Source organism: Oncorhynchus clarkii, chromosome 5 (genome assembly GCF_045791955.1).
Source record: "Oncorhynchus clarkii lewisi isolate Uvic-CL-2024 chromosome 5, UVic_Ocla_1.0, whole genome shotgun sequence".
NCBI classification, from domain to species: domain Eukaryota; kingdom Metazoa; phylum Chordata; class Actinopteri; order Salmoniformes; family Salmonidae; genus Oncorhynchus; species Oncorhynchus clarkii.
Window position 1 is genome coordinate 37988917 of NC_092151.1, and position 26719 is coordinate 38015635.

Below are 26719 nucleotides of genomic sequence, written 5' to 3' on the forward strand. Positions count from 1 at the left end.
TACTCACGTCCGTTCACGCTGTACACATAGTCCAGTTTAAAGTGAATGGCACAGATCCATATATGGCAATGGTCCATGTTCATACACTGTAGGCCTACACTGCGGCTCTGATTTGTTATCGCGCACCGGTCTGTGTAGAGTACGGGCCTGAGTCGTGCCTGTCAATGCAATAGAATCCTACTCCGATGCATTCTGCCTCCAAGAAAATATCTTGCATAGTTTGTTTTGCAAACTAAGTCTTGCATAGTTACTTTTGTTTCTGTATGTTGCGTTGAAAGTGCCACGATTCCCAAAGTAAAGGGAAACATCGATAGTGTTAACTAGCGGGGAAAACGCTAAAAAGTCTAGGGAAGTTCAATCTCGTTCTTCTCTGCGCAGGCTAATATTACTTCTGCGTGGCAGTCCCGGGGGAGCTGCACGGCCGCACATGCGCACAACTTCAAGGGAACATTGATCATAACAAGAAGAGGAGGGAACATGGGAAGGGAACATGTCTAACCGACAAGAAGAGGAGTTATCCCCTGCAGGACTTTTAAGAAACCTAGGTGCTATTGTCCTGCACACAGTACTACTGTACTGTGTTCCTCTCTTTCATCTACCTGTGACATTCCTGTTGGAGCCGTTACAAATGGATGTTTGTTCACGTTTGACTCTGCGACTCCGAGACACACAAAGAGAAGGAGAGAGAGCAGAGAGCAACAAAGAGAAGAAGAGAGAGCAAAAAAACAGAAAGGAGAGAGAAAATGAGAAAGCGAGCCAGAGCCGTGAATCATACCCCAGGAACACATCACGACTGAGATGATTGACAAGCAGCATCCTGAAGGGGAGTCATTGGGTTGGTTGCCATGGGGATTAGGTCTGGCCTCCTGACACACACTCTCCCATGGGTCGCACTAATGAACACACACGTCCTGTTCCTCCACTGTTCCTCCAATGACCAGGCACTCAAAAGGGCTCATACCCTCCACCCTCGCCTTGTCTCCTCTGCTCATCTGATGGTGTGCGGAGAAGCACTCTGCTGTTCACTGGCACGGTGACCTGACTGACGGCCTGTTGTGTACTTTACACCTTAGCCTTCCCTGTGAAGAGGGACCGGGGCTAAAAGTATATTTAGACTGAAGAATACCAGTTACACAGCATGAGAGAAAAAGTGCAAACTGGACTGGCCAGGGATTCAGGCCGAGCAGTTGCCATACCAGGCAGTGATGCAACCAGCTCTCGATGGTGCAGCTGTATAAACTTTTGAGGATCTGAGGACCCATGCCAAATCTTTTCAGTCTCCTGAGGAGGAATAGATGTTGTTGTGCCCTCTTCACGACTGTCTTGGTGTGCATGGACCATGTTAGTTTGTTAGTAACGTGGACACCAAGGAACTTGAATCTCTCAACCTGCACCGCTGCAGCCCTGTTGCTGAGAATGGGGGCGTGCTTGGTCCTCTTTTTCCTGTAGTTCACAATCATCTCCTTTGTCTTGATCACATTGAGGGAAAGGTTGTTGTCCTGGCACCACATGGCCAGGTCTCTGACCTCCTCCCTATAGGCTGTCTCGTCGTTGTCGGTGATCAGGCCTACCACTGTTGTGTCATCGGCAAACGTAATGATGGAAATCTTAGGTTTTATTACATACAGCCGGGAGGAACTATTGGATATAAGAGCAACGTCAACTTACCAACATTACGACCAGGAATACTTTCCTGTTAGACTTTCCCGGATCCTCTGTCTGGTCCACCACCCAGGACAATGGATCGGATCCCAGCCGGCGACCCAAAACAACGGCACCGCAGGAGGGGCAGAAGAAGCGGTCTTCTGGTCAGGCTCCGTAGACGGGCACATCGTGCACCGCTCCCGAGTTTACTACTCGCCAACATCCAGTCTCTTGACAAGGTAGATGAAATCCGAGCAAAGGTTGCTTTCCAGAGAGACATCAGAGATGTCTTTGTTTCACAGAAATGTGACCCACTCGAGACACGCCATCGGAGTCGGTACAACCACCTGGTTTCTTCACGCAACGCGCCGACAGAAACAAACATCTCTCTGGTAAGAAGAAGGGCGGGGGGTATGCCTTATGATTAACGAGACGTGGTGTGATCATAACAACATACAGGAAATCAAGTCCTTTTGCTCACCTGACGTAGAATTCCTTACAATCAAATGTCGACCTCATTATCTACCAAGAGAATTCTCTTCGATTATAATCACATCCCCATAGCTGGTGATTTTAGTGATTTAGTGATAGTGATTTTATCAGCATATCGAATGCGCTACCCGGGCGGAAAACATTTTGGATAATCTGACCACGACTCCATTTTGTTGCTCCCAGCCTATAGACAGAAATTAAAACAGGAAATGCCCGCGCTCAGGTTTGTTCAACGCTGGTCCGACCAATCTGATTCCACGCTTCAAGATTGCTTCGATCACGTGGACTGGGATATGTTCCGCATAACGTCGGACAATAACATTGATGAATACGCTGATTCGGTGAGCGAGTTTATTAGCAAGTGCATCGGTGATGTTGTACCCACATCAACTATTAAAACCTTCCCCAACCAGAAACCGTGGAATGATGGATTTTACCCTCCAAACTCGTCAGACTCGTCAAAGGAATAAAAGGATTCTGCCAGTCCGTGGTGAGTAATCGGAGTCCTGATGTCCAGAAGTTAGTTTAGATCATTTTCGGCAACATTATGTACAAAATAAGTACAAAAATGCAAATAAACAAACAAAAAACACAATCGAGTAGGGACACGTAAAACGCCTTTTTAGTATGAACAGTGATTCAGTGAAAACAATGAGCAATGAGTTCACTAATTTGACCATTGTTAGATGAATTTGGAACAAATGTGTTTTCCCCGTGAAAGTCATCATCCTGCTACTATGGGTGAGAGGATATGTAGGTGAGAGCCTGCCTGGTGTTCAACCTTCCCAAGTTCTCCCATGTCACCTACCACCTCCGCATTCTCCACTGGCTCCCAGTCGAGGCTCAAATTCAAGACCCTGGGAGAACTTAATTGAGGGAAAATGTACTGACTATGACTGATATGTGGTAAGATGAATGCAATGACTATAAGTAACTCTGGATAAGACTGTCGGCTAAATAACTCAAATGTAAAAAATATAGACATGGTTCTGTTTCCTAGCCCTCTCTCATCCCCCCTCCTCTCCTCTCCTCCTCTCCTCTTCTCATCCCCTCTCCTCTTCTCTCCTCCTCTCCTCTGGTGTGTAAATCCGTTTGGACTTAGAGGGGCCTCTTCCCCGTGGAGCACCAATGACTCGTTACCCATGATAACACGGCAGGACCCCGGCAGACGACGAGATGCCTGAATTAAAAGCCTGCTTCCATGGCAACAGGCTCAGCAGCAAAGCGGCTGCGCCACGTCACCCCTGAACCCTGTCTTTATCTGGGGGCTGTGACAAGTGCTTTGAAGTGGAGCGAGAGACGGAGGGTAGGAAGAGAAGAAAAGAGAGAAGAAAAGAGAGAGAGAGGGAGAACGATAAAGCCACATTCTTTCAGATGGCAGATGTAAGTTGGTTTTAGGAGCTGCTTGCCACATCTTCATGGTGTGAAAGGAGGAGACTGTGTGCCACTGGTGTGAGTTGACCCTTTATGCCCTCTGGGCTTTAATGACAAGGCCTTACAAAGATAATGAAAGGGTCCAACATTCTCTCCTTCTTCTCTATCTATATCCCCCCTACTCCCTCACTTCTAGCCTGATCTTTCTTGAGTGAGCTTTACAGAAACCATGAGAAACCAAAATGGTGGTCTCACCAAACCATTACTCCCACTAGAATAGCCTCTTGGATTTCATTTTTCCTCTGCTCTTGATTAAGTACATTAAATATGTATGGGGATGGAAACACATGTAACAATGACTTTTAGGGGAGCCTGGTTTATGTCTAATGTATTCAGAGCACACAGTAAGACTTACATAAATGACTCAACTGCTGTGCTATTTCAGAAACCTCAATCCCAGTATTTCAGTCCTCTCAGGCCAAAGCCTCATTGGTAATGTTGGTGAGAGGAGCCAAAATAAATGTCTGCTGCAGCTTGTTTTCTTTGTGTGTGTGTGTGTGTGTGTGTGTGTGTGTGTGTGTGCGTGTGCATGTACATCTGTGTGTGTTTAACTATACTAGTGGGGACCAGAAGTCAAACTTGGGGACATTTTGCTAGTCCCCACAAGCTGTAGGGGGATGAGGGTTAAGGTTAGAATTAGTGTTAGGGTTAGAATTAGGTTTAGGGTTAGAATTAGGAGCTAGGGTTAGTTTTAGGGTTAAGGTTTGGAGCTAGGGTTAGTTTTAGGGTTAGGAGCTAGGTTTAGGGTTACGGTTAGGTTTTCAGGTTGAGGTCAGTGTTAGGGTTAAGGTCAGGGTTAGGGTTAAGGTCAGGGTAATGTTTAAGGTCAGGGTTAATGGTTAAGGTAAGGGTACGGGTTAAGGATAGGTTTATTGGTCAAGGTTAGGGTACGGGTTAGGTTCAGGGGTTAGGGAAAATGGGACTGAACTGTATGTCTCCACAAGGTTAGTTTGTGTGTGTGTGTGTTGAGTAGTTAGAGTGGGAGTGTGTGTTTGTTCCAATATCTATCGGTACATCAGACATCAATGTGTAGCATCAGGGCTAGCTGTGTAAAGGGTCTGTGAGGCCTGAAGGATTATTCCTCCTCTGTCTCAATCCATTCCCTGGAGGAACACACTGTGTCTGTGTACTGTGTACTGTGTACTGTGTACTGGGGATGTTCATCTTTTTCTGTTTCTTTCTCACAACAAGAAAGTATGCTGCATCACCACAGTGGGCAGAAAGTATGCTGCATCACCACAGTGGGCAGAAAGTATGCTGCATCACCACAGTGGGCAGAAAGTATGCTGCATCACCACAGTGGGCAGAAAGTATGCTGCATCACCACAGTGGGCAGAAAGTATGCTGCATCACCACAGTGGGCAGAAAGTATGCTGCATCACCACAGTGGGCAGAAAGTATGCTGTATCACCACAGTGGGCAGAAAGTATGCTGCATCACCACAGTGGGCAGAAAGTATGCTGTATCACCACAGTGGGCAGAAAGTATGCTGTATCACCACAGTGGGCAGAAAGTATGCTGCATCACCACAGTGGGCAGAAAGTATGCTGCATCACCACAGTGGGCAGAAAGTATGCTGCATCACCACAGTGGGCAGAAAGTATGCTGCATCACCACAGTGGGCAGAAAGTATGCTGTATCACCACAGTGGGCAGAAAGTATGCTGCATCACCACAGTGGGCAGAAAGTATGCTGCATCACCACAGTGGGCAGAAAGTATGCTGCATCACCACAGTGGGCAGAAAGTATGCTGCATCACCACAGTGGGCAGAAAGTATGCTGTATCACCACAGTGGGCAGAAAGTATGCTGCATCACCACAGTGGGCAGAAAGTATGCTGCATCACCACAGTGGGCAGAAAGTATGCTGCATCACCACAGTGGGCAGAAAGTATGCTGCATCACCACAGTGGGCAGAAAGTATGCTGCATCACCACAGTGGGCAGAAAGTATGCTGTATCACCACAGTGGGCAGAAAGTATGCTGCATCACCACAGTGGGCAGAAAGTATGCTGCATCACCACAGTGGGCTGAATCTGGAATAGGACGTCATAATGACGGCATATTCTGGTTTGAAACAGTTTCTTGCTGTAGAGGAATCATTATAACTTGTTATCTTGTGCCAATGCAGATTATTTTGGCTACTGCAGGTCAGCATCAAAGCATTGATGATGTCAGCGCTTTTAAACCACCAAAACACATCAAAAGTGGTGCTTTTAAACCACTCATATACCAGTACATTTTGATATTTTCAGGAGTATGTGCTTCAATATTACATAAATCCAATAATTGGAAAAGGACAGACAAAAAAAAAAAACCTGGGAGCAGATTAATACTGTAAAAGGTCAACAGGAGAAGTAGGCTACCTGTGTAATCTCAGATTATCAGAGATTATCCCATAATTGTGGAGGGTGTGGTGCATACAGTAGATGCCATTATGGATTAAATGTTGATAATCCCCTTTAAAACAGCACCAGAGTAGATAGAAATGGTTGTCCTCGGAAAACAGGAATAATTCAATAGTAATACTACTGTGATTTTGACATACATTGCCAATAAACTGACTATCTGAAATTGCATCATCAGCTGTCATGTTCAACCCAATACAGTAATGAAGGACCACAACAAATACAAAAGCTGCTCCCAGCATCCAAGGTCCATACCAGGTCAAACTGTGTGTTTGTATGTGTGTGTGTACAGTACGTGCGTGTGTGTGTGTGTGTGTGTGCGTGAGTACAGTATTATGTTTTGTTTTCATTCGAATATGTGATGTGAATCCTTGCGTAGCACCATCTACAGTACGCCTGGAAAATAAAGCTGAGTCCATGAGAATCCATCTAAGTGATTTAGCATAGTGCTGTAAGACATGGGCAGAATGGGCACATTAGGCCACCGCCTCGCTGCCTGGCATTGACTGCCTGCCTGCCTCACCCTCTCTGCCCTGGCCTGGGCATAGCCCTCTAGTAAAAGAGCCACGGAGACAACTGACAACCCACTGGATCCAAACCCAACAACCTTCAAAAGCTCTTCTCTCTCTCTCTCTCCCTCTCTGTCTCCCTGTGGCTGGAATACGACAGCTTTTCCCTCTCTCTCTCCCTCTCTGTCTCCCTGTAGCTGGAATACAACAGCTCTTCTCTCTCTCCCTCTTTGTCTCCCTGTGGCTGGAATACAACAGTTCTTCTCTCTCTCCCTCTCTGTCTCCCTGTGGCTGGAATACAACAGCTCTTCTCTCTCTCCCTCCCTCTCTGTCTCCCTGTGGCTGGAATACGACAGCTCTTCTCTCTCTCCCTCTCTGTCTCCCTGTGGCTGGAATACGACAGCTCTTCTCTCTCTCCCTCTCTGTCTCCCTGTGGCTGGAATACGACAGCTCTCCTCTCTCTCCCTCTCTGTCTCCCTGTGGCTGGAATACAACAGCTTTCCTCTCTCTCCCTCTCTGTCTCCCTGTGGCTGGAATACGACAGCCCTTCTCTCCCTCCCGCTCAGTCTCCCTGTGGCTGGAATACGACAGCTCTTCTCTCTCTCCCTCTCTGTCTCCCTGTGGCTGGAATACGACAGCTCTTCTCTCTCTCCCTCTCTGTCTCCCTGTGGCTGGAATACGACTGCTCTCCTCTCTCTCCCTCTCTGTCTCCCTGTGGCTGGAATACAACAGCTCTTTCCTCTGCAGTGACTCTGCTACATATTTCTGCAGATGCATATGCAACCACAGACTTGGGCCCATCTGTTTTTCCCTAGCCGGGTTCCTAAAGCGTTTCTGTGAGAAAATGCCTGACAAACAGACAGAGAGAGAGAGAGAGAGAGAGAGAGAGAGAGAGAGAGAGAGAGAGAGAGAGAGAGAGAGAGAGAGAGAGAGAGAGGAAAAAGGCTCTCAGGATCAGTTCGGGTCTATTTTCTCCTTCAACAGCTGTGTTTTACTTCAGAAAATAAGAAAAATAAGGGACTGGTGTCTTTATTCAAGTGAGGTAAGCAAGTGTGTGAATAATTAATGACGCTGGACACCTGCCTAGGCTTCCACTTCAATACAGTATCCCCTCCATTTTTATTCCATACAAACTACAATCTGTCATTCCATTCAGACTTCAGGCACCTTTGTTGATGATGGCAGTGATATCATTGATTCTCTCTGCTCCGTCACAGGTGTGTCATCAGAATGAATTACCCCACTGAGCCAATCAGAGCGAAGAAGCTTGATTGGAATCACGCTGACACAAACAGTTGGAATCACCGATAGAAAAAAGCCTATTAGAAGAAGTAAAAAGTAGAGTTTCCAAGAGTTTTGGCCCAAACTTTTCTCTCCGTTTAGTTTTGTCAGCACTTCTCACCGAGGATAAAGGCAATGAAGTCCCACTCACTTAACTCAGCTTTTCCAGGTCAGTCGCAGGCCTTTTCAGAGTTCAGACCTGAGAAGAACTCACTGCAAAGGATACTTATTCTCTCTGGCTCAATCTCTCTCTCTCTGGCTCTCTCTCAATTCAATTCAAATCAACTTGCTTTATAAGCATTACGTAACAATGTACATATTTCCAAAGCTTACTTTGGATATTTACAATATTAAGATAATAAGAATCAAAATTGCCAACAGGACTACAGTAACAACAATAACCAAGGGTCAAAATAACCACATATTTAACAATAAGCATAGAGGACATGTGCAGGTTGGTTGGTCTGTCAGACACTGTCCCTCAACTTATGGCAGGCAGCAATGTCGTGCGCTGCCAACCCACAGCTCTCTGCATCCTCCCCCAACAGGACGGGTAGCCTATTCTCATCAGAGAGGTCTTTGAAACCTTGAATAAGGGTTTCAAATTTGGGGAAATGACACTATCTAGTTGTTTTATATCTTTGACATTTTGTCAGGAAATGCAGCTCTGTCTCAGGTTCTGCTGTGGTGTAGTGGTTGCACAGCCTTTCCTCTACAGGGAGCCAGGTTTTCCTGTGTCTACCCTTCTCAATGGCAAGGCTGTGCTCACTGAGCCTGTACTTTGTCAAGGTTTTTCTAAGGTTTTAAACAGTAACCATGGTCAAATAGTTAGCCACGGTGTACTGTCGATTTAGGGCCAGACAGCACTGCATTTTGCTCTGTGCTTATGTTTCCCAATAAGCAATGTAGTTTTGTTTTGATTGTGTTGTAATTATTTTTATTCTGATTGATTGGATGTTCTGGTCCTGATGCTTCAGTGTGTTAGTAGAACAAGTTAGAACATATCACTCTCTCACTCTCCCACTCTCCCACTCTCTCACTCTCTCACTCTCCCACTCTCGGTCCCTGTAATCTATAACGAAGGCCTTTGAGTTCACCACAACGTGTTAGGTAGTGGAATGGAGGGGTAGGGAGAAGTGCTACTTGACAGAGGGAGGATAATACACAGTGGCCCTGTTCAGGAGCCCTGCTCTCATTGCAGATAACTTCACGTTTCCCCTCCTGATGACATGCCAACCATTGTCCAATTGATTTAAGTAAGACATCCTGAAAGGTATGCATATCTGAGACAGAAACAACTTAATCTCAAATCTACCAGGCCCCTTAAAAGATACACCCTCTTAAGATTCTAACAATTACTATTAATACATGCTATATTCAAATAAGCCTCCAGGAATGTGGTTCATGGTATTAGCCATAACACATTAGGAAGCATCGCGAACACAGGGTGAGGAAGTAGCTCTGAGACTAAACTTAGCCAAACCAATTGATTCGGCTAATCTTCCTTGCAGGAAGTGCACTTGAAGGATTTCCTCTGACCGAATAGCTGGGTAAAAAAAAGGGACACAATGAGGCCGGAAACCAATTTGTTGTTGTAAGAGTTATACGTCTTAGTGGTTTGTCATATTGCTGCGGCAGAGCCAGCTCTATACGTTAAGATCAGCAGAAAGGAGCTGGAGTTGCCATCTGTTAGGGAGGAGTAGAGACCTGGTTAAGAAGTGAGGCCCCAGTGTAGCTGACATTATGGGGCCACAGCTTTAGGCTCTTACTGCTTACAGTAGCTCCAGAGACACAACTAAGTTATGTTTGTTCAGGGTTTACTTGGTGAGTGCCTGTAAACCAGCGAAGGTTACTTACTTTACTTCATTCATATGAAGACAAAATACCAGTAAATCACTGATCCTTTTAGCCATAACCTTTAACCCTTACCTCAGCAGCAGGGATCCCTTCTGGTGGGCGGCACTGAAGAAGAACTTCCTGTTCTAGAGACACTTCCTTTCCCAGGGGCTCCTGGTCAAACGTCTTCCTGAGATCTGGAGGACAAAAATGGCAACCAACCATTAATAAACATTAACATATCCCTCACGTTCTACACATGATGTATGTAATAATGAGGATGCTGAATTCTTTCACTGGTGTCTTTTGATTAAAAAAAGCAGCTAGCAAATACAGTACTGCATAGGGCCAATAGAGCAGCCTCTGTGAGAAATAAAGCTTGACTTCTCTTTCTCTCTTTCTGTCCTCTCATTGCACAGAGAGCCTGAAGAATCAGAGGTGGATGGCAGGGAGCTGCTGAGAAAGGGATCACTCTCCCTCCTCTAATAAAAAGCCACTAGTTCTCCAGTGTGTGAGCCTGATGGAGTAGGGCAGGACCGGGACCGGGGGGGCGTCATGCTACACTGGAACCCAAAGCTCATTAGATATATATCACCACCTGCTGGGATACGGTCTGGCAGAGGAGCTGCAGAAATAATATGGTGACGAGAAGGGAGATAGAGAGAGAGAGAGGGAGGGAGCGAAAGAGAGAAAGAAAGAAAGAGAGATGGAGCGAGAGAGAGGGGGAGAGAGAGGGGGGGAGAAAGGGGGGAGTGAGAGAGAGGGAGAGAGAGAGAGAGAGAGAGAGAGAGAGAGAGAGAGAGAGAGAAGGGGAGTAAGAGAGAGAGAGAGAGAGGGGGGGAGTGAGAGAGAGAGGGAGAGCGAGAGGGAGATAGATTTGGAGAGGGAAAGAGATTTGGAGAGAGAGAGAGAGAGAGAGGGGGAGAGAGAGAGAGAGGGGGAGAGAGAGAGGGGCATAAAGGGAGAGAGAGGGCTTGAGAGGAGAGAGATTTGGAGAGAGTGAGGGGGAGAGAGAGAGGGGAGAGAGAGAGAGAGAGAGAGAGAGAGAGAGAGAGAGAGAGAGAGAGACTGGGCTTGAGGTAGATTGTGTAAGAGGAGGACAGGGGGAAGGGAGCTGTAGCGCTACAATTGCTAGAGAACAGACTCAGTGGAGTATTAAGTACACACTCGTACTCCCAAACTCCAGTGACAGCACTTTCCACAGCCTGCAATGTCCCTGTTCTGCTTATCATTTTAACTGTCTGACACAGGAGCCCATTTAATCAAACCCAGTAACCACATTTAATGAATAGTCTAGAATAACATTGTTCCTGTAGCAAAACAACATGCTTCAGTTAATGTTGTAGTGTTTCTTTTTCTTTAAATCTGTAAACATTTTGTTGAGTACTGTGTGTGAATTTAAATGTACAGGCAGCTCGGTGAGACATTTTTTTGGACACCAAGTTGTAGCCCATAGTGTCAAAGAGCACACACACACACACACACACACACACACACACACACACACACACACACACACACACACACACACACACACACACACACACACACACGCGCGCACGCACGCACGCACACACACACACACACACGCGCGCACGCACGCACACACACGCGCGCACACACACACAAGTAGCTCCCTGCCAGTGTGTAATCCCTGAGAATGGGCTGGAGGAGCTCACATGAAGCCAACTCTTGACTATCACTGTTAAACCAAGCATGGACCAGCCCTGCTTACAAAGCAAAGGAAGCCCAGAGCTGAAAGGTAAGCCAAGCTGGAAATCCCATATGCTCTGAAAGTACACTGTGTCTCTAGAAGTCAAGGGTTTCCTGTGGAGTTTCAACCCCTCAGCCACCCTCAGGGCAAAACCAAGAAGAAAAGCATATTTGTGCATTGTGAATGGAGTTATACATCAAACTCTCTTTATGTCAGTTTGTGAATAATGTAAATTAAATGGTATTCAGGTATTTCTGCTGTAGGGCCAGATGAGCATGCCATCAGAGTGACGTGGTAAGGTTGGACCCAGCTGCAGAGAAGAGACCAGATGAGGAATCAGTGGTTAAGGATACACATAATACTTTACTGAGAAACGGTAGCCGCAGGATCACAGTACACTGGAAAAAATAACAAACACTAAGTCTCAAACTCACTCAGGTAACGAACGCACACGGTAAACAATTCAAGCTTCTGTAAAGGACCACAGAATCCTCATTCCACTGTGAAAGACCGCCCCTGCTCCGGTGTACGAGGCGTCCTCCTCCACCACAAAGGGACGAGTCGGATCAGGGTGAACGAGGATGGGTCCAGAGGTGAAACGTCCCTTGAGCTCCATGAATGCCCTGTCAGCCTCAGGGGTCCAGCAAAAATGGGTCTGGGACTTGCGGGTAAGGACCGCGAAAGGCGCTGCCACCGCACCAAAGTTGTGTATAAAACGTCGGTAAAAATTGACAAACCCGAGGGACCGCTGGACCTGCTTGAGTGAGGTGAGACGGGGCCAGCCGGCAACCGCCTCAATCTTTACGGGGTCCATATGGATTCCTGCAGTAGAGATAATGTGACCCAGGAAGCAAACCTGGGATACGTGGAACTCACACTTCTCTATCTTGGCGTATAGTTGACTCTGCAGGAGGCGTCTCAGGACTTGGCGGACGTGCAGTATGTGTTCCGGAAGGGTCTTGGAGAAGATCAAGATGTCATTGAGGTAAACAAAGATGAACCGATTCAACATGTCCCTCAGGGTGTAATTGACCAATGCTTGAAAGACTCCCGGTGAGTTCGATAAGGGTATGACCAAATATTCATAGTGGTCACTAGGGGTGTTAAAGGCAATCCTCCACTCATCTCCCTCCCTGATTCTCACCAGATTGTAAGCATTGCGGATGTCCAGTTTGGTGAAGAATTGGGCCCCTTGGACCTACTCCAATGTGGAGGACATCAAGGGTAGGGGGTAATGATTCTTGATCGTAATCTGGTTCAGCCCTCTGTAATCGATGCAGGGATGCAGGCCTCCATCCTTCTTACCTACGAAGAAGAATCCTGCACCAGCAGGCGATGTAGAGGGACGAATGAAACCTGCCTCCAGCGACTCCCGGATGTAATTGTCCATGACTGCTGCTTCAGGGGTTTGAGAGGGAGTACAGACAACCCCAGGGAGGTGTGGTGCTGGGTAGGAGTTTTATGGCACAGCCGTAAGGACGATGAGGGGGAAGGGTGGCGTCTGCCTCTTACTGAAGGCCTCCCAGAGGTCGAAGTATTCGGGAGGGAGAGCAGAAAAGTATTGGTCTTCAAGGGATGCAGGATGACACGGCGAGGCATTAAGTCTGGCAGTCCTTACCGCAGTCTAGTAGGTGTCCCATGGACCAGGAAACTTGTGGGGTTTGTAGCGCTAGCCAGGGGTACCCTAGGATAAGGGGGTTCTCGGGAGCAATGATCAACAGACAATTAAGAGTCTCAGAGTGGTTCACCCCAACATGCAGTAGAATGGGCTTGGTCTGATATTCCACCTGACCAGAGCCAATGGGTATCCATTGAGGGCTTGAATCTGCAGAGGGATGGTACATTTCACGCAGGGGATCTGTAACTCTTTGGCGAAGTCTTGATCAATGAAATAATCCGTGGCCCAGTCCACAAAGGCTTGAATCTGGTGCTGACGGTTGTCCCAGTGGAGGATTGTGGGTAGTAACAGGCAGTGACTGGGTAGCCCAGAGGTAACTGCACAGCTCATCAGGGCCTCCCCCTGTCCTGGCGAGCTCTGGCGTTTCTAGTCAGCTCTGGGCAGGTAGCATGGAGATGGCAGAGACCTCCGCAGTAGAGGCAGCAACCTTCACTCCTGTGGGCTCAGACGGGTGCGACCCATCTGCATGGGATACTCCATGCTGGGCTTGGTGGGCTTAGGGGGCTCAGGAAACCGGAATGCTGGAGTGGTGTCAAAAGGGCGCCGTCTCACCCGTTCCCGGATGAGGTTGTCAATCCTAATTGCCAGCGTTATCAGGGACTCGAGGTCCTCTCCCAGTTCCCGAGCGGCCAGTTCATCTTTGATGGTGTTAGACAGACCCTGATGGAAAGCGGTAACCAGTGCCTCTGTATTCCACCCACTCTTGGCGGCGAGGGTGTGGAACTCAATGGCGAAGTCAGCCACTGGTCTGGCCCCTTGGCCGGGTGGTCGAAGAAGTGAAGGCTACTATGGATCCGCAAGATGGTGGCTGCTGTTCCCACACCTCTGTTGCCCACGCCAGGACCTTGCCCGAGAGAAGAGAGAGGAAGTAGGCGATCATGGCCCGATCGGTATGGAACGAGGAGGACGGTAGCTCGAACACCAGAGAACACTGAGTGAGGAACCTCTTCTGGGTCTGCGTGATCTCTGCTGGGTCCATGTTGTGGCAAAAGCTTGCTGTGATGTGGTGAGGTTGGACCCAGATGCAGAGAAGAGACCAGACGAGGAATCAGTGGTTAAGGATACACATAATACTTTACTGAGAAACGGAAGCCGCAGGATCAAACTCACTCAGGTAACGAACGCACACGGTAAACAATTCAAGCTTCTCCAAAGGACCACAGAAAACACATATATTTTAACAAGGACATCTAGGAGTGACTCCAGCTGCGGAGCCATGAAGACCACCATGTAATTGTTTGAAGTCTCTAACAAAACCCGGATCCAGGATGTCCAGGGCAGGCACCCACGCCTGCTCCTCGGGACCCTAGCCCTCCCAGTCCACCAGGTACGGTAGGGTCCCTCGAACCCGACGAGCCTCCAAAAGATACCGGACCGTGTCTCTAGAGCGGTCTCTGCCACCCTCTGGTGCCAGAAGGAACCATGATAATCAGTGAGCTAGTGGACAGACATAGTGGGTACTGGAAATAAGAAGGACTGTAATTGACAGATTTACAACAGAATATTACCCTTCAGAAAGTCATAGACAGAGAGTCAAGGATAGTCGATGTGGTCGTGATGTTGTGAGAGAGAGCTATACTAATTTCTTTGGGTCAGAACTACTCTAAGCACCTCTCAGTATCCATGGAAACCATCCGTTGGGGTAGTTAAGGGTTCCACCAACTTTTGTAGACAGATTCTGGAAGGACATAACATAGAGCTGTTACAGACATCTTGTGCGAATGTAAATTGACGATTTATGGTTTTAGATGGCTTTAGCATTTCGTTTTTTGGATTCTGAAAGAAAGGAGATCTGCTGACACGCAGATAAAGAAAATGTAAGCATCGACAGATGGATAGTGAAACGTCTTTTATGGAAGTAACCACAAAATGTTCCTCCCAGCTGGTTCAGAAATGGTCTCCTCATCACCATTGTAATTTGAGCAAAATAGAAACCACAAAGTGGAAAAGAGTGGATTTGATGCCTACATCCACACTATGTGACTGCTCCCCACTGGCATGTCTGAAACTGCTGCTGACTGCATTGGTTTGAGTGCGATCAAACCAATGCTATTAAAGAGTTGTGATGTTGGGCAGCAGGCTGGCAGGCCGGCATACTGTCAGACTGAAGGAGAGAGGAATGCCAAGAGAAGAATCACTCAGAAAGCCTCTGAAATGCCAATACTATAGTACAGCCATTGGCAGAGTTTGAATACAGAACTATGTAGACAATGGGGACTATTTTAAGGTGGCTGAGCATTTAACAACTCTCCAGTCATTCTCCATGGTGTAAGACTGTCCGGCAGACATTTGGAACTATCACAGAAGAAGTCTCAATTCCATGACATAAATATAACTCTCTGAGTCACTCAGTAGCCAGCCTGCTCTGGGATTTAAGGTTATAAATGTTAATTATTTCTCTAGTCCGTACATAGTCTGTCCACCCATTTGATATCGAGTCCAAATGCCTCTTCCCAAAGCTGGACTTCAGCTGGTTTCAGTTAGAGGACTATCAAAAGAGAGAGAAGTCCAACTGGAATTGAAACAGTTTATTGATCATCTCACCACTCGACATCCCCTGCTGGAGGAGAAGAGCTTAACTCAGAGATGTTCTCATAACAAAATACATTAGCACCAGACTTTAGCCAAAACCCCGCTGTACACCATAACAGCCGGATCAGCACCAGGGACCAAATAGCCCTGAAACACAAATACTAGGAGAACTGAAGTTCCATTTCAACCTCATGTCTGTCTTTAGGAGCATATGGTGCATTTCAGTGTCATAAAATGCTGAAATGGAAAGTTTGCATTGAAAGCAATTTCCGTAAAGATCAAGTATGAAATTAAAAGATTGGATCGTGCGTATAAGATTGAGGGAAACGTATTCAGATGTACAGTAGCTTTGGGGAATTTCGTCAGTATGCTGTTTTTTTTATCAGAGAGAGAGAGAGAAGTGTGTGTGTGAGAGAGAAATGGAGGAACAGAGAGTGAAATGAGTAGCTCCTGAGTGATATTTATGAACCGTGTCTCCTTCCTCTCTGTTCTCCTCCTCCTCCTCCTCCTCTCCCAGGCTCAGGAGATGTGGAGCTGGGTGAGCAGCAGGGTATAAGGCTGAGTAGACATTCCTGTGGGAGTCACACCATTCCCTGTTACACCACAGAAATACCTCTGCCTCCCCAGGCCTCCCTACAGGCCCCAGCTACCACCACATTTGACTGCCATTATGCTAAGTGCATGGTGTTTGGCTTCTTGTCCTGCGAAATTACAGAAGTCTCACAGTTATGGGTTATTTCGACGCATTCTCTCCCTCACTTAATAAACCTATAAACCCTGATGCAGATGTAAACTAGAGGACTGGCGACCAGAGAGAATTACCAAGGTGAAACTTAATTAGATGAATGTGAGCTTTACTAGTTTTGTGAAAAATAACAACGCCACAAACACATACAATTTCAGCTTCTAGGTTCAGTATAACGGGTTTAATTACCTAGGTCAATTGAAGGACATTTTTTGTTGGTTTTTCTGAGAAGTCATTCATTTCATTTGCTTGTGTACCCATTTCAGCGTCTCTATGGTGTTTAATGACGCTATCGAAATACCTCAAGAATGGTGGCAAGTCATTCTGAGGTCGCAACAAGTACAGAATGTCACAGTAAAGTTGCATAGGAATAAACCACCAGGTAGAACTATAAGCATCCCCTGACCTGTCGGTCAGGTCACAGGTATCTAGAGTAACCATGGAGAGGAAAGTGGAGTCAGGTAAATCACTGGCCAATGAGAGTCCATGTCATTTTAGCAGAAGGGAAACGTGGGCTGCAATAAATCACAATAACACACACCCAAACAGTCACGAACGTACCACAAATCACAGTGGGGGGGGAAAGAATACTCCGGGTCCACAGAGGACAGCCTTTATGACACCACCCGCCTCACAGTGTTAAAATTGATCACTGTACACGTCCCCCCCCACCACCACCACCCAACCACCACCTGAATTTATCAGCCCTGAGTGTTACTTAGCCCCTGATTAAACCATCTGTTTAAGGGAGGGGAGGGAGGGGGACAAGGGGGGGAACTAGTCCAGAGTTTCCATTAGTCTCCAGAGGGACTGTGGCTATATATGAGGTGGCCTGGGTCTGCCAGGAAGGCCAGGAGAGAGAGGAGCTACAGTAATCCATTCAGGACAATCTAATAGCGGGGCAAGAGGGATCCATTCTGATAGCAGAGCAAGAGGGATCCATTCTGATAGCAGAGCAAGAGGGATCCATTCTGATAGCAGAGCAAGAGGGATCCATTCTGATAGCAGAGGAAGAAGGATCCATTCTAATAGCAGAGCATGAGGGATCCATTCTAATAGCAGAGGAAGAAGGATCCATTCTAATAGCAGAGGAAGAAGGATCCATTCTGATAGCAGGGCAAGAGGGATCCATTCTGATAGCAGAGGAAGAAGGATCCATTCTAATAGCAGAGGAAGAGGGATCCATTCTAATAGCAGAGGAAGAAGGATCCATTCTAATAGCAGAGCAAGAGGGATCCATTCTGATAGCAGAGGAAGAAGGATCCATTCTAATAGCAGAGGAAGAGGGATCCATTCTAATAGCAGAGCAAGAAGGATCCATTCTAATAGCAGAGGAAGAGGGATCCATTCTAATAGCAGAGGAAGAAGGATCTATTCTAATAGCAGAGGAAGAAGGATCCATTCTAATAGCAGAGGAAGAAGGATCCATTCTAATAGCAGAGGAAGAGGGATCCATTCTAATAGCAGAGGAAGAAGGATCCATTTTAATAGCAGAGCAAGAGGGATCCATTCTAATAGCAGAGGAAGAAGGATCCATTCTGATTTGAGGGAAAGGTTAGCCCTGGCAGGCTGCTGATCATGGCTGATTATGTGGAGTTGGAGGCATTGGCGGACTTACCATTAGGCAGAAGAGGCAATTGCCTCAGGCCTCACATCATCAAGGGGCCTCATGAGCTGGGCATTAACTTTGTTTTGCTCCATTCGAGGTAAAATAAATTAATGAATAAAAAAAAATCCCCATCAAAATCTGTCTGTTTAAGCTCGAGATATCTGTCGGCATGGGCTCAATGCACTGCATCTGCAGAGGGCAGAGCTACAGTACAGAGCTACAGTACAGAGCTACAGTACAGAGCTACAGTACAGTCAGGGGTGTCTGTCAGACTGTCTCGAAAATGGTTCTCTCACGAACACGTCTGTAGTGTCCAAATGGTTTGGCTTACAAAATGAATATGACCCCTCTAAGGAAATATGAGACTCTCACGAACACAATGGTGTTCTCCATTTTTCTCTACAGGACTCGTCTGAAAGTAACCCGGTACTGGCCCGAAAGATATATAGAAGTGAATAGGGAATTTGCACGTAAAAGGTATACAGGTAATTCCATGGTAAAAAAAATATTTGAGGTATTTTTCTGTTTTTCAATATATGTAGGTGCACTGTTGCACATACGACACTAATATAGTGAGCACTATTGGAGCTGCGCCCAAAAAACGCCATTTGATTGGTTTGACGTGTAGCGAGATGTCACTGATTTACCTACTTAGCTATTTCTCTGCTGTGAACTTCCCCAGGCTTACCCGTATTAGGGGAGCCTGGTTGTCGACGAGGCTAGCTTACAAGAAACTCAGAATGGCCCCTGCAGGGGGCCTCCGAATCACTAAGTCCACCCATAGGTGGAGCTGAAGGTGGAAGTAGAGGTGGAGGTGGAACAACTAATGATGTGGAGGTAGAGGTGGAGAGCAACGGGGGAACTCTGTGGAGAGACTGCAGGGGACTACTCCATCAGTCAGTGGCTGGCCTGGCATACCAACACAGGTAGCCTACGGCTAAAGTAAGGTGGAAGACAGAGCTGGTAAGATGAGAGCAACTGAACTGGCCTTGAAGCTATGTGCAATGGGCCCAGGCTTGTGACTTTAGTAGGATTGTATAGGCAGTCTTAACTGATGAGTAGTAACAGAGGTACAAGCTCAGTTCTTTCTCAGAAACCTAGTTGTGTGTTATCCTGACAGGGTCCCTGAAAGGCTTTAGTTGCGGGCCCTCTGACACCCGTCACAATGGACATCGAAGCACTAAGTGTCCCCAACCTGGATTCAGGCGTAATCGTAAAAGAGTACATGAAAATCTGGCTCCCTACATTTAGTATGATATGTTACATTTCGTATAGTATGTATTCATTTGTGTATGTCCATCGCCCATTTCGTTATGAATTACAATTCACATGATATGTTACGAATTGCAATTCGTACAGTATGTTACGTATTTGCAATATGTATCATAAGTTGCAAATTTCTATTTGTTGTTGCTACCGTTAGCTAGGTGGCTAACGTTGGCTAGGTTAGGGGTGAAGATTTAGGTTAAAGGGTTAAGGTTAGGGTTAGGGGAAAGGTTAGTAACATGCTAAGTAGTTGTAAAGTAGCTCAAAATAAGTAAGTAGTTGCAAAGTTGCTAGTTAGCTAAAATGCTAAAGGTGTCCGTGATGAGATTCGTTATATGGCGTGATATGCCTACCCTTCCACCCCGACCTTCCCTCTTCCGTTTTTTCCTTAAGTAACCTTCTGTCTTATGTAACCATACCCAATGTAACATATCATACAAATTTGAGTGTCTGAGATTTACATTTACTATGTTACGTCTAGTCTATGAGACCAGGTTGGTGTCCGAGAGACCTCTGTCACTCTATTAAGGAAAAAGAAAGACTGGACACAACATAGGCGGAAGTCAGAAATGCATAGGGTTCTGAAGATTGAAGCCCTGTGGCTCAGAGAAGATAAAGCGGGGAAAGATGTGTAAAAAGTAAATTGATCACTCAACAACCGAAAGACATACAAATACTCAGTTCTCTCTCTCTCTCTCTGCCTTGGAGTTTCCACTTCCCTTCATGTTTTGATTGCCACATCCTTCGGGTGAAATAAAAATGGTTTAAGCACGAGTGAAGAAATAAGCGTGTTGTTGCTGAAAGACTTGTTTATATTTGGTATACTTGCCAGTCAAATTACTAACATAAGAAAAGGGAATTTGAGGACCACCAACAAAATAAACGGAAACGTTGGCAGAAACATGCATTTTATCCTTTCTACTTCGTGTATACAACCCTCCCTGTCTCTGTTTCTCTCCATTTATACAGAATGTGACTGGAGTTTATGGGCTGTTTTAAGGGCCATTAGTTGTGAGAGCCCTTTCTTGACTGCCTGTCAAACTGTTTCTGTTGTACATGCATGAGAATGTATCTGAACTCTCAGTGACTGGTGGCTTCTTTGACTGTCAGGACAAGGGATGGGGACAGGAATGGGTCCCAGTATGGGGACAGAGTTGAGGGGTTACAAAGGGGATATGGGTGAAGGGTTGATGGGTACTTACAGGCGATGCGGACGTGGGCCTTGCGGCTCTTGGTGGTCCCTGCAGAGCTCCAGGCTACACACTGACACCAGAAGTCCTCTGGCCCAAACAACTCCTCCACTTGCTGCCTTGTGATCTCAATACTGGCTTCTCGCACCACCAAGCCTGTGGAGGGGTGAGAGGGGGAGAGGGAGAGAGAGTCAGTACACCGGATCTACAGTATGCAGAGGTAGAACCAACACTAGCCTTGGGTAGAGAGAGGGGACATTCAGAAGACGGAGCCAAAGCAATTTGAGGGAAATAATAGCTTAATCAAGTGAAATGAATGTTGCCCTCCCTGAGCATGGGCCTGAGAGGCGAGTGTGCCAGCAGCACAATCTAAAGCTTCATTAAGAGGTTGTCAATGGTAACCTTTCACACCTGGGAAAGGAAAAGAGAGGAAAGAAAAGGAAGACACTAATACCAGATCCAAACAGATACAGATGTACCAATTCAAAAGGCCACACACCACAACACCGCTCCTCCATTTAATATTAATACAGTTAAATGATCCATTGCATCGCATCTCAAAATCAGTCCACTGTCAAGACGGTTGCTTCTGGCGGCTGTTTGGCAACGGGTATCCCTGTGTGCTCTGTGCTGTGGGAGTTAGCCTGGCCCATATTGTGGTGAGTTGCAGTGGGATTGAGTTGTTCAGGTCCGGGGCTGTGCATGGGCCTGTGGGGGGAGGAAACCTAGCAGTCTGATCAGCGTCATGGCTAACACAATCCTGTTTGCTAACTCCTCTGATTACTGCTCATCTGGGTGCCAGGGCCCAAACAAACAAATCAGCCCTGAAACAAACCCCTCTACCCACTGCACAGCTGCCCCTTCAGCTCAGATTACTGGGATAATGCTGTGTGTACTGTGTGTACTGTGTGTACTGTGTGTGTGTGTGTGTGTGTGTGTGTGTGTGTGTGTGTGTGTGTGTGTGTGTGTGTGTGTGTGTGTGTGTGTGTGTGAGCGTGCGATCGCGCGTGTGTGTATAGCTGGAAGTGCCATTCTGCTTGGCACTGAGTATTCATGGATGATTCGTTGGTTTCTCAGCCCCTCATCCTTTTATCTTCTAATGTATTACTGAGAGGATTAGACAGTATGGAGGTGGAGGATCTGACAGTTCTCTGACAGGAGAAACTTAGCAGCACAAACATTCAATACACACAGCAATCTATCTATAGACAGATAGAGAGGAGTCCTATGGCAACAGCCATATAACATAAATAACAAACATTGCAGTTGACAGTCTGCCGTATAAACTTTAGCTAACAGAACTATTGATCCACAGTGTTGGGGAGAGAGACAGAGAGAGAGAGAGACAAAGAATCTGAAGTCAAATGTCTACTATTTGCTGATGATCTGGTGCTTCTGTCCCCAATCAAGGAGGGCCTACAGCAGCACATAGATATTCTGCACAGATTCTGTCAGACCTGGTCCCTGACAGTAAATCTCAGTAAGACAAAAATAATGGTGTTCCAAAAAAGGTCCAGTTGCCAGGACCAGAAATAGAAATTCCATCTAGACACCTTTGCCCCAGAGCACACAAGAAACTATACATACCTCGGCCTAATTCGACATACCAATTAGGATCTGGCTAAAAATACTTGAATCAGTTATCGAACCCATTGCCCTTCATGGTTGTGAGGTCTGGGGTCAGCTCACCAACCAAGAATTCACAAAATGGGACAAATTGAGACACATTTGGTGTATAATATCCTCTGTGTACAACATAAAAATAAAAAAAATGCAGGGCAGAATCAGGCCAATACCCATTAATGATCAAAATCCAGAAAAGAGCTGGTCAATTCTACAACCATCTAAAAGGAAGCAATTCCCAAACCTTCCATAACAAAGCCATCACCTACAGAGAGATGAACCTGGAGAAGAGTCCCCTATGCAAGCTGGTCCTGGGGCTCTGTTCACAAACAAACCACATAGAGCCTCAGGACAGCAACACAATTAGACCCAACCAAATCATGAGAAAACAAAAAGATAATTACTTGACACATTGGAAATAATGTACAAAAAAAACAGAGCAAACTAGAATGCTATTTGGCCCAAAACAGAGAGTACACAGTGACAAAATACCTGGCCACTGTGACTGACCCAAACTTAAGGAAAGCTTTGACTACGTACAGACTCAGTGAGCATAGCCTTGCTATTGAGAAAGGCCGCCGTAGGCAGACCTGGCTCTCAAGAGAAGACAGGCTATGTGCACACTGTCCACAAAATGAGGTGAAAACTGAGTTGCGCTTCCTAACCTCCTCCTAATATGACCATATTAGAGACACACATTTCCCTCAGAATACACAGACACACAAAGAATTCGAAAACAAAACACATTTTGATAAACTCCCATATCTATTGGGTGAAATACCACAGTGCCATATCACAGCAGCAATATTTTGACCTGTTGTCAGAAGAAAAGGGCAACCAGTGAAAAACAAACACCAGTGTAAATACAACCCATATCTATGTTCATGTATTTTCCCTTCTGTACTTTAACTATTTGCACATCATATGACATTTGAAATGTCTTTATTCTTTTGGAACTATTGTGGGTGTAATGTTTACTTGTCACGGCCGTCCTCCTCTTCATCTGAAGAGGAGAGGCGAGATGGATCTGAGGACCAATACGCAGCGTGGTAAGTGTCCATGGTGAATCTTTAATAAAGAAAGACTGAACACTATGCAAAAGAGTAACGAAAACAATAAACCAAATACGACCGTGAAGCTACAAAATGAGACCTGTGCTGACACAAGCCACTAACATAGACAATCACCCACAAACAAACAGTGCAACCCAGGCTACCTAAGTATGATTCTCAATCAGAGACAACTAATGACACCTGCCTCTGATTGAGAACCATACTAGGCCGAAAACATAGAACTGCCCCAAAACATAGAAAAACAAACATAGACTGCCCACCCAACTCACGCCCTGACCATACTAAATAAATACAAAACAACAGAAATAAAGGTCAGAACGTGACAGTACCCCCCCCCAAAGGTGCGGACTCCGGCCGCAAAACCTTGACCTATAGGGGAGGGTCTGGGTGGGCGTCTGTCCGCGGTGGCGGCTCTGGCGCGGGACGCGGACCCCACCTCATCATTGTCTTAGTCCGCCTTATTGTCCGCCTCCGTGGCTTTCTCAGCATGACCACCCCTCTCAATGACCCCACTGGACAGAGGGGCAGCTCGGGACAGAGGGACAGCTGCTCGGGACAGAGAGACAGCTGCTCGGGACAGAGAGACAGCTGCTCGGGACAGAGAGGCAGCTGCTCGGGACAGAGGGGCTCCGGCAGCAGCTCTGGGCAGAGGGGCTCCGGCAGAGGCGCCGGACAGGCGGGAGGCTCCGGCAGAGGCGCCGGACAGGCGGGAGGCTCCGGCAGAGGCGCCGGACAGGCGGGAGGCTCCGGCAGAGGCGCCGGACAGGCGGGAGGCTCCGGCGGCGGCGCCGGACAGGCGGGAGGCTCCGGCGGCGGCGCCGGACAGGCGGGAGGCTCCGGCAGAGGCGCCGGACAGGCGGGAGGCTCCGGCAGAGGCGCCGGACAGGCGGGAGGCTCCGGCAGAGGCGCCGGACAGGCGGGAGGCTCCGGCAGAGGCGCCGGACAGGCGGGAGGCTCCGGCAGAGGCGCCGGACAGGCGGGAGGCTCCGGCAGAGGCGCCGGACAGGCGGGAGACTCCGGCAGAGGCGCCGGACAGGCGGGAGACTCCGGCAGCGGCGCCGGACAGACAGGACCACCTGCAGGGAGGAGACAGAGAGACAGCCTGGTGCGTGGGGCTGCCACAGGTACCACCAGGCTGGGGAGCCCTTCAGGAGGCTTGGGGTTAGGAGGAGGCACCTGAAGGACCGGGCTGTGGGGGAGCACTGGAGCTCTGGTGCGCAACCTTGGCACCACCTCCCCAGGCTGGATAACCACTCTAGCCCGGACCGTCCAGAGTGCAGGCACAGGTTGAACCGGGCTGTGGGTAAGCACGGGAGATCTAGTGCTTACTACACGCACCTCTCCCTTCGGCTCCATTCCCACATTCGCCCGGCACGAGCGGAGCGCGGGCAGAGGACGCACTGCACCCTCCCAGCGCCCCGGAGACACAGCACGCAGAGCCGGCGCAGGATACCCTGGGCCAAAACTGCGTACCGGCGACCAGACCCGCTGAGCAGGCACCATACGCCCTGGCTCGATGCCCGCACTCGCATGACACTCTCGGGGGGCTGTCCCATAGCGCACCGGGCTATGGGCACGTACTGGCGACACCGTGCGCTTAACCGCATAACACGGTGCCTGCCCAGTATCTCGCTGCTTATAATAAGCACGAGGAGTGAGCGCAGGTCTGCTACCTGGCTTAGCTCCACCCCTCGTGTGCCCCCCCCCAAAAAAAATTTGGGGCTGTCTCTCGTACCTGTCGCACTGCCGTGCTGCCTCCTCATATCGCCGCCGCTCAGCTTTCGCTGCCTCCAGCTCTGCTTTGGGGCGGCGATATTCCCCAGCCTGTGCCCAGGGTCCCTCTCCGTTCAGTATCTCCTCCCATGTCCAGGAGTCCTGTGATACCGGCCGCTGTTGTTGTTGCTGCTGCTGCTGTCGTCGCTGTTTTCTACCACGCCGCTTGGTCCTTGGTTGGTGGGTGATTCTGTCACGGCCGTCCTCCTCTTCATCTGAAGAGGAGAGGCGAGATGGATCTGAGGACCAATACGCAGCGTGGTAAGTGTCCATGGTGAATCTTTAATAAAGAAAGACTGAACACTATGCAAAAGAGTAACGAAAACAATAAACCAAATACGACCGTGAAGCTACAAAATGAGACCTGTGCTGACACAAGCCACTAACATAGACAATCACCCACAAACAAACAGTGCAACCCAGGCTACCTAAGTATGATTCTCAATCAGAGACAACTAATGACACCTGCCTCTGATTGAGAACCATACTAGGCCGAAAACATAGAACTGCCCCAAAACATAGAAAAACAAACATAGACTGCCCACCCAACTCACGCCCTGACCATACTAAATAAATACAAAACAACAGAAATAAAGGTCAGAACGTGACATTACTGTTCATTTTCATTGTTTATTTCACTTTTGTTTATTATTTACTTCACTTGCTTTGGCAATGTTAACATATGTTTCCCATGCCAATAAAACCCTTATAATTGAGAGAGAGAGTAGAGCTGTGTTGTAATAAGGTGGGGGCAGAGAGAGCAGACTGATCCAGAGAGTCACTTTATAATCCACCATGCAAACTGTTCCTCTGCCTCCTCTCCTCCCATCTCCCCTCTGGCCTCACCTCAAGTGCCCTCTACACCTCCCTGTCAAACTCTCTTCTCCTAACAAACAAGTTGAGCTGGGGTTAACAGCCAACCCCACCACTCTCCACTGAATTCGGTTAGAGACTAGAGGAGCGTAAGGTAGGGTCATTTGATAGGTATATGTTTGGTGGGTTTTATCCCCTATGATAACTACCGTAAAATTTGAATGTAACGCAGAGGTTCAAATAGCCACCTGTCCCTTTTAACACGTTTCAAATAAATGCTGAGAGTGTCACGTTCTGACCTCAGTTCTGTTGTTATGTCTTTGTTTTAGTATGGTCAGGGCGTGAGTTGGGTGGGTTGTCTATGTTCGTTTTTCTATGATTTGGTATTTCTGTGTTTGGCCTGCTATGGTTCTCAATCAGAGGCAGCTGTCAATCGTTGTCCCTGATTGAGAACCATACTTAGGTAGCCTGGTTTCACCCTTTGAGTTGTGGGTTGATTATTTTCTGTTCAGTGTTTTTGTATTCACCGTTCAGGACTGTTTCGTTTGTTTTGTGTTCATGATAATAAATGATCAATATGGACACTTACCACGCTGCGCATTGGTCCTCCTCTTCTTCCACCAACAACGGCCGTTACAGAGAGTAAATGACTTGTTTACGAGGTTACCATGAATGACCATTAATTGTTTACAAAGGTTTAATGTTTGATTTGTTACATTCAATTATTCAGTAATGGCTCAAAATATTGTGGCAATCGTCCGTTTCTATCGCCAGTAAGAAACTGTTAGACATTAGCTGCTAACAGCTGAGAACTGCTAGCTAACTGCCAAGCACAAAAACAGTCAACAAATTTGCGAGTACAGACAGGAGAATAATTATTGTCAAGGAAAATGTTTTTTTTTCTTGAAAGACAAAAGAAACGTGACACAGTGTATGAATGATAACACATTAGTGCAGGAAATGAAGAAATTGATTAAAAATGCTGGAAGTGAATGCTGGAATTCAACAATTAACTATACAAATGAGCAAAAGCTATGTGCATTAAGGAAATAGAGGCCTGGCTCAAATAGAGGCCTGTCTCTAATCAGCAACTGTTGTGT

The 26719-nt window shown here is 47.2% G+C and overlaps 1 protein-coding gene across 2 annotated transcripts in view; it reads right to left on the bottom strand.

The window, feature by feature from the left end:
• LOC139408778 (unc-5 netrin receptor Cb) overlaps positions 1-26719 on the bottom strand; it is a 186299-nt gene that overhangs the window by 49731 nt on the left and 109849 nt on the right. For both annotated transcript variants that reach the window (XM_071153093.1, XM_071153094.1), the window contains exons 3-4: positions 20350-20493; positions 9697-9800 (exon numbers count right to left, since the gene is read on the bottom strand). In XM_071153093.1, the coding sequence (XP_071009194.1) occupies positions 9697-9800; positions 20350-20493 (248 nt within the window). The remainder of the gene's footprint in view (positions 1-9696; positions 9801-20349; positions 20494-26719) is intronic.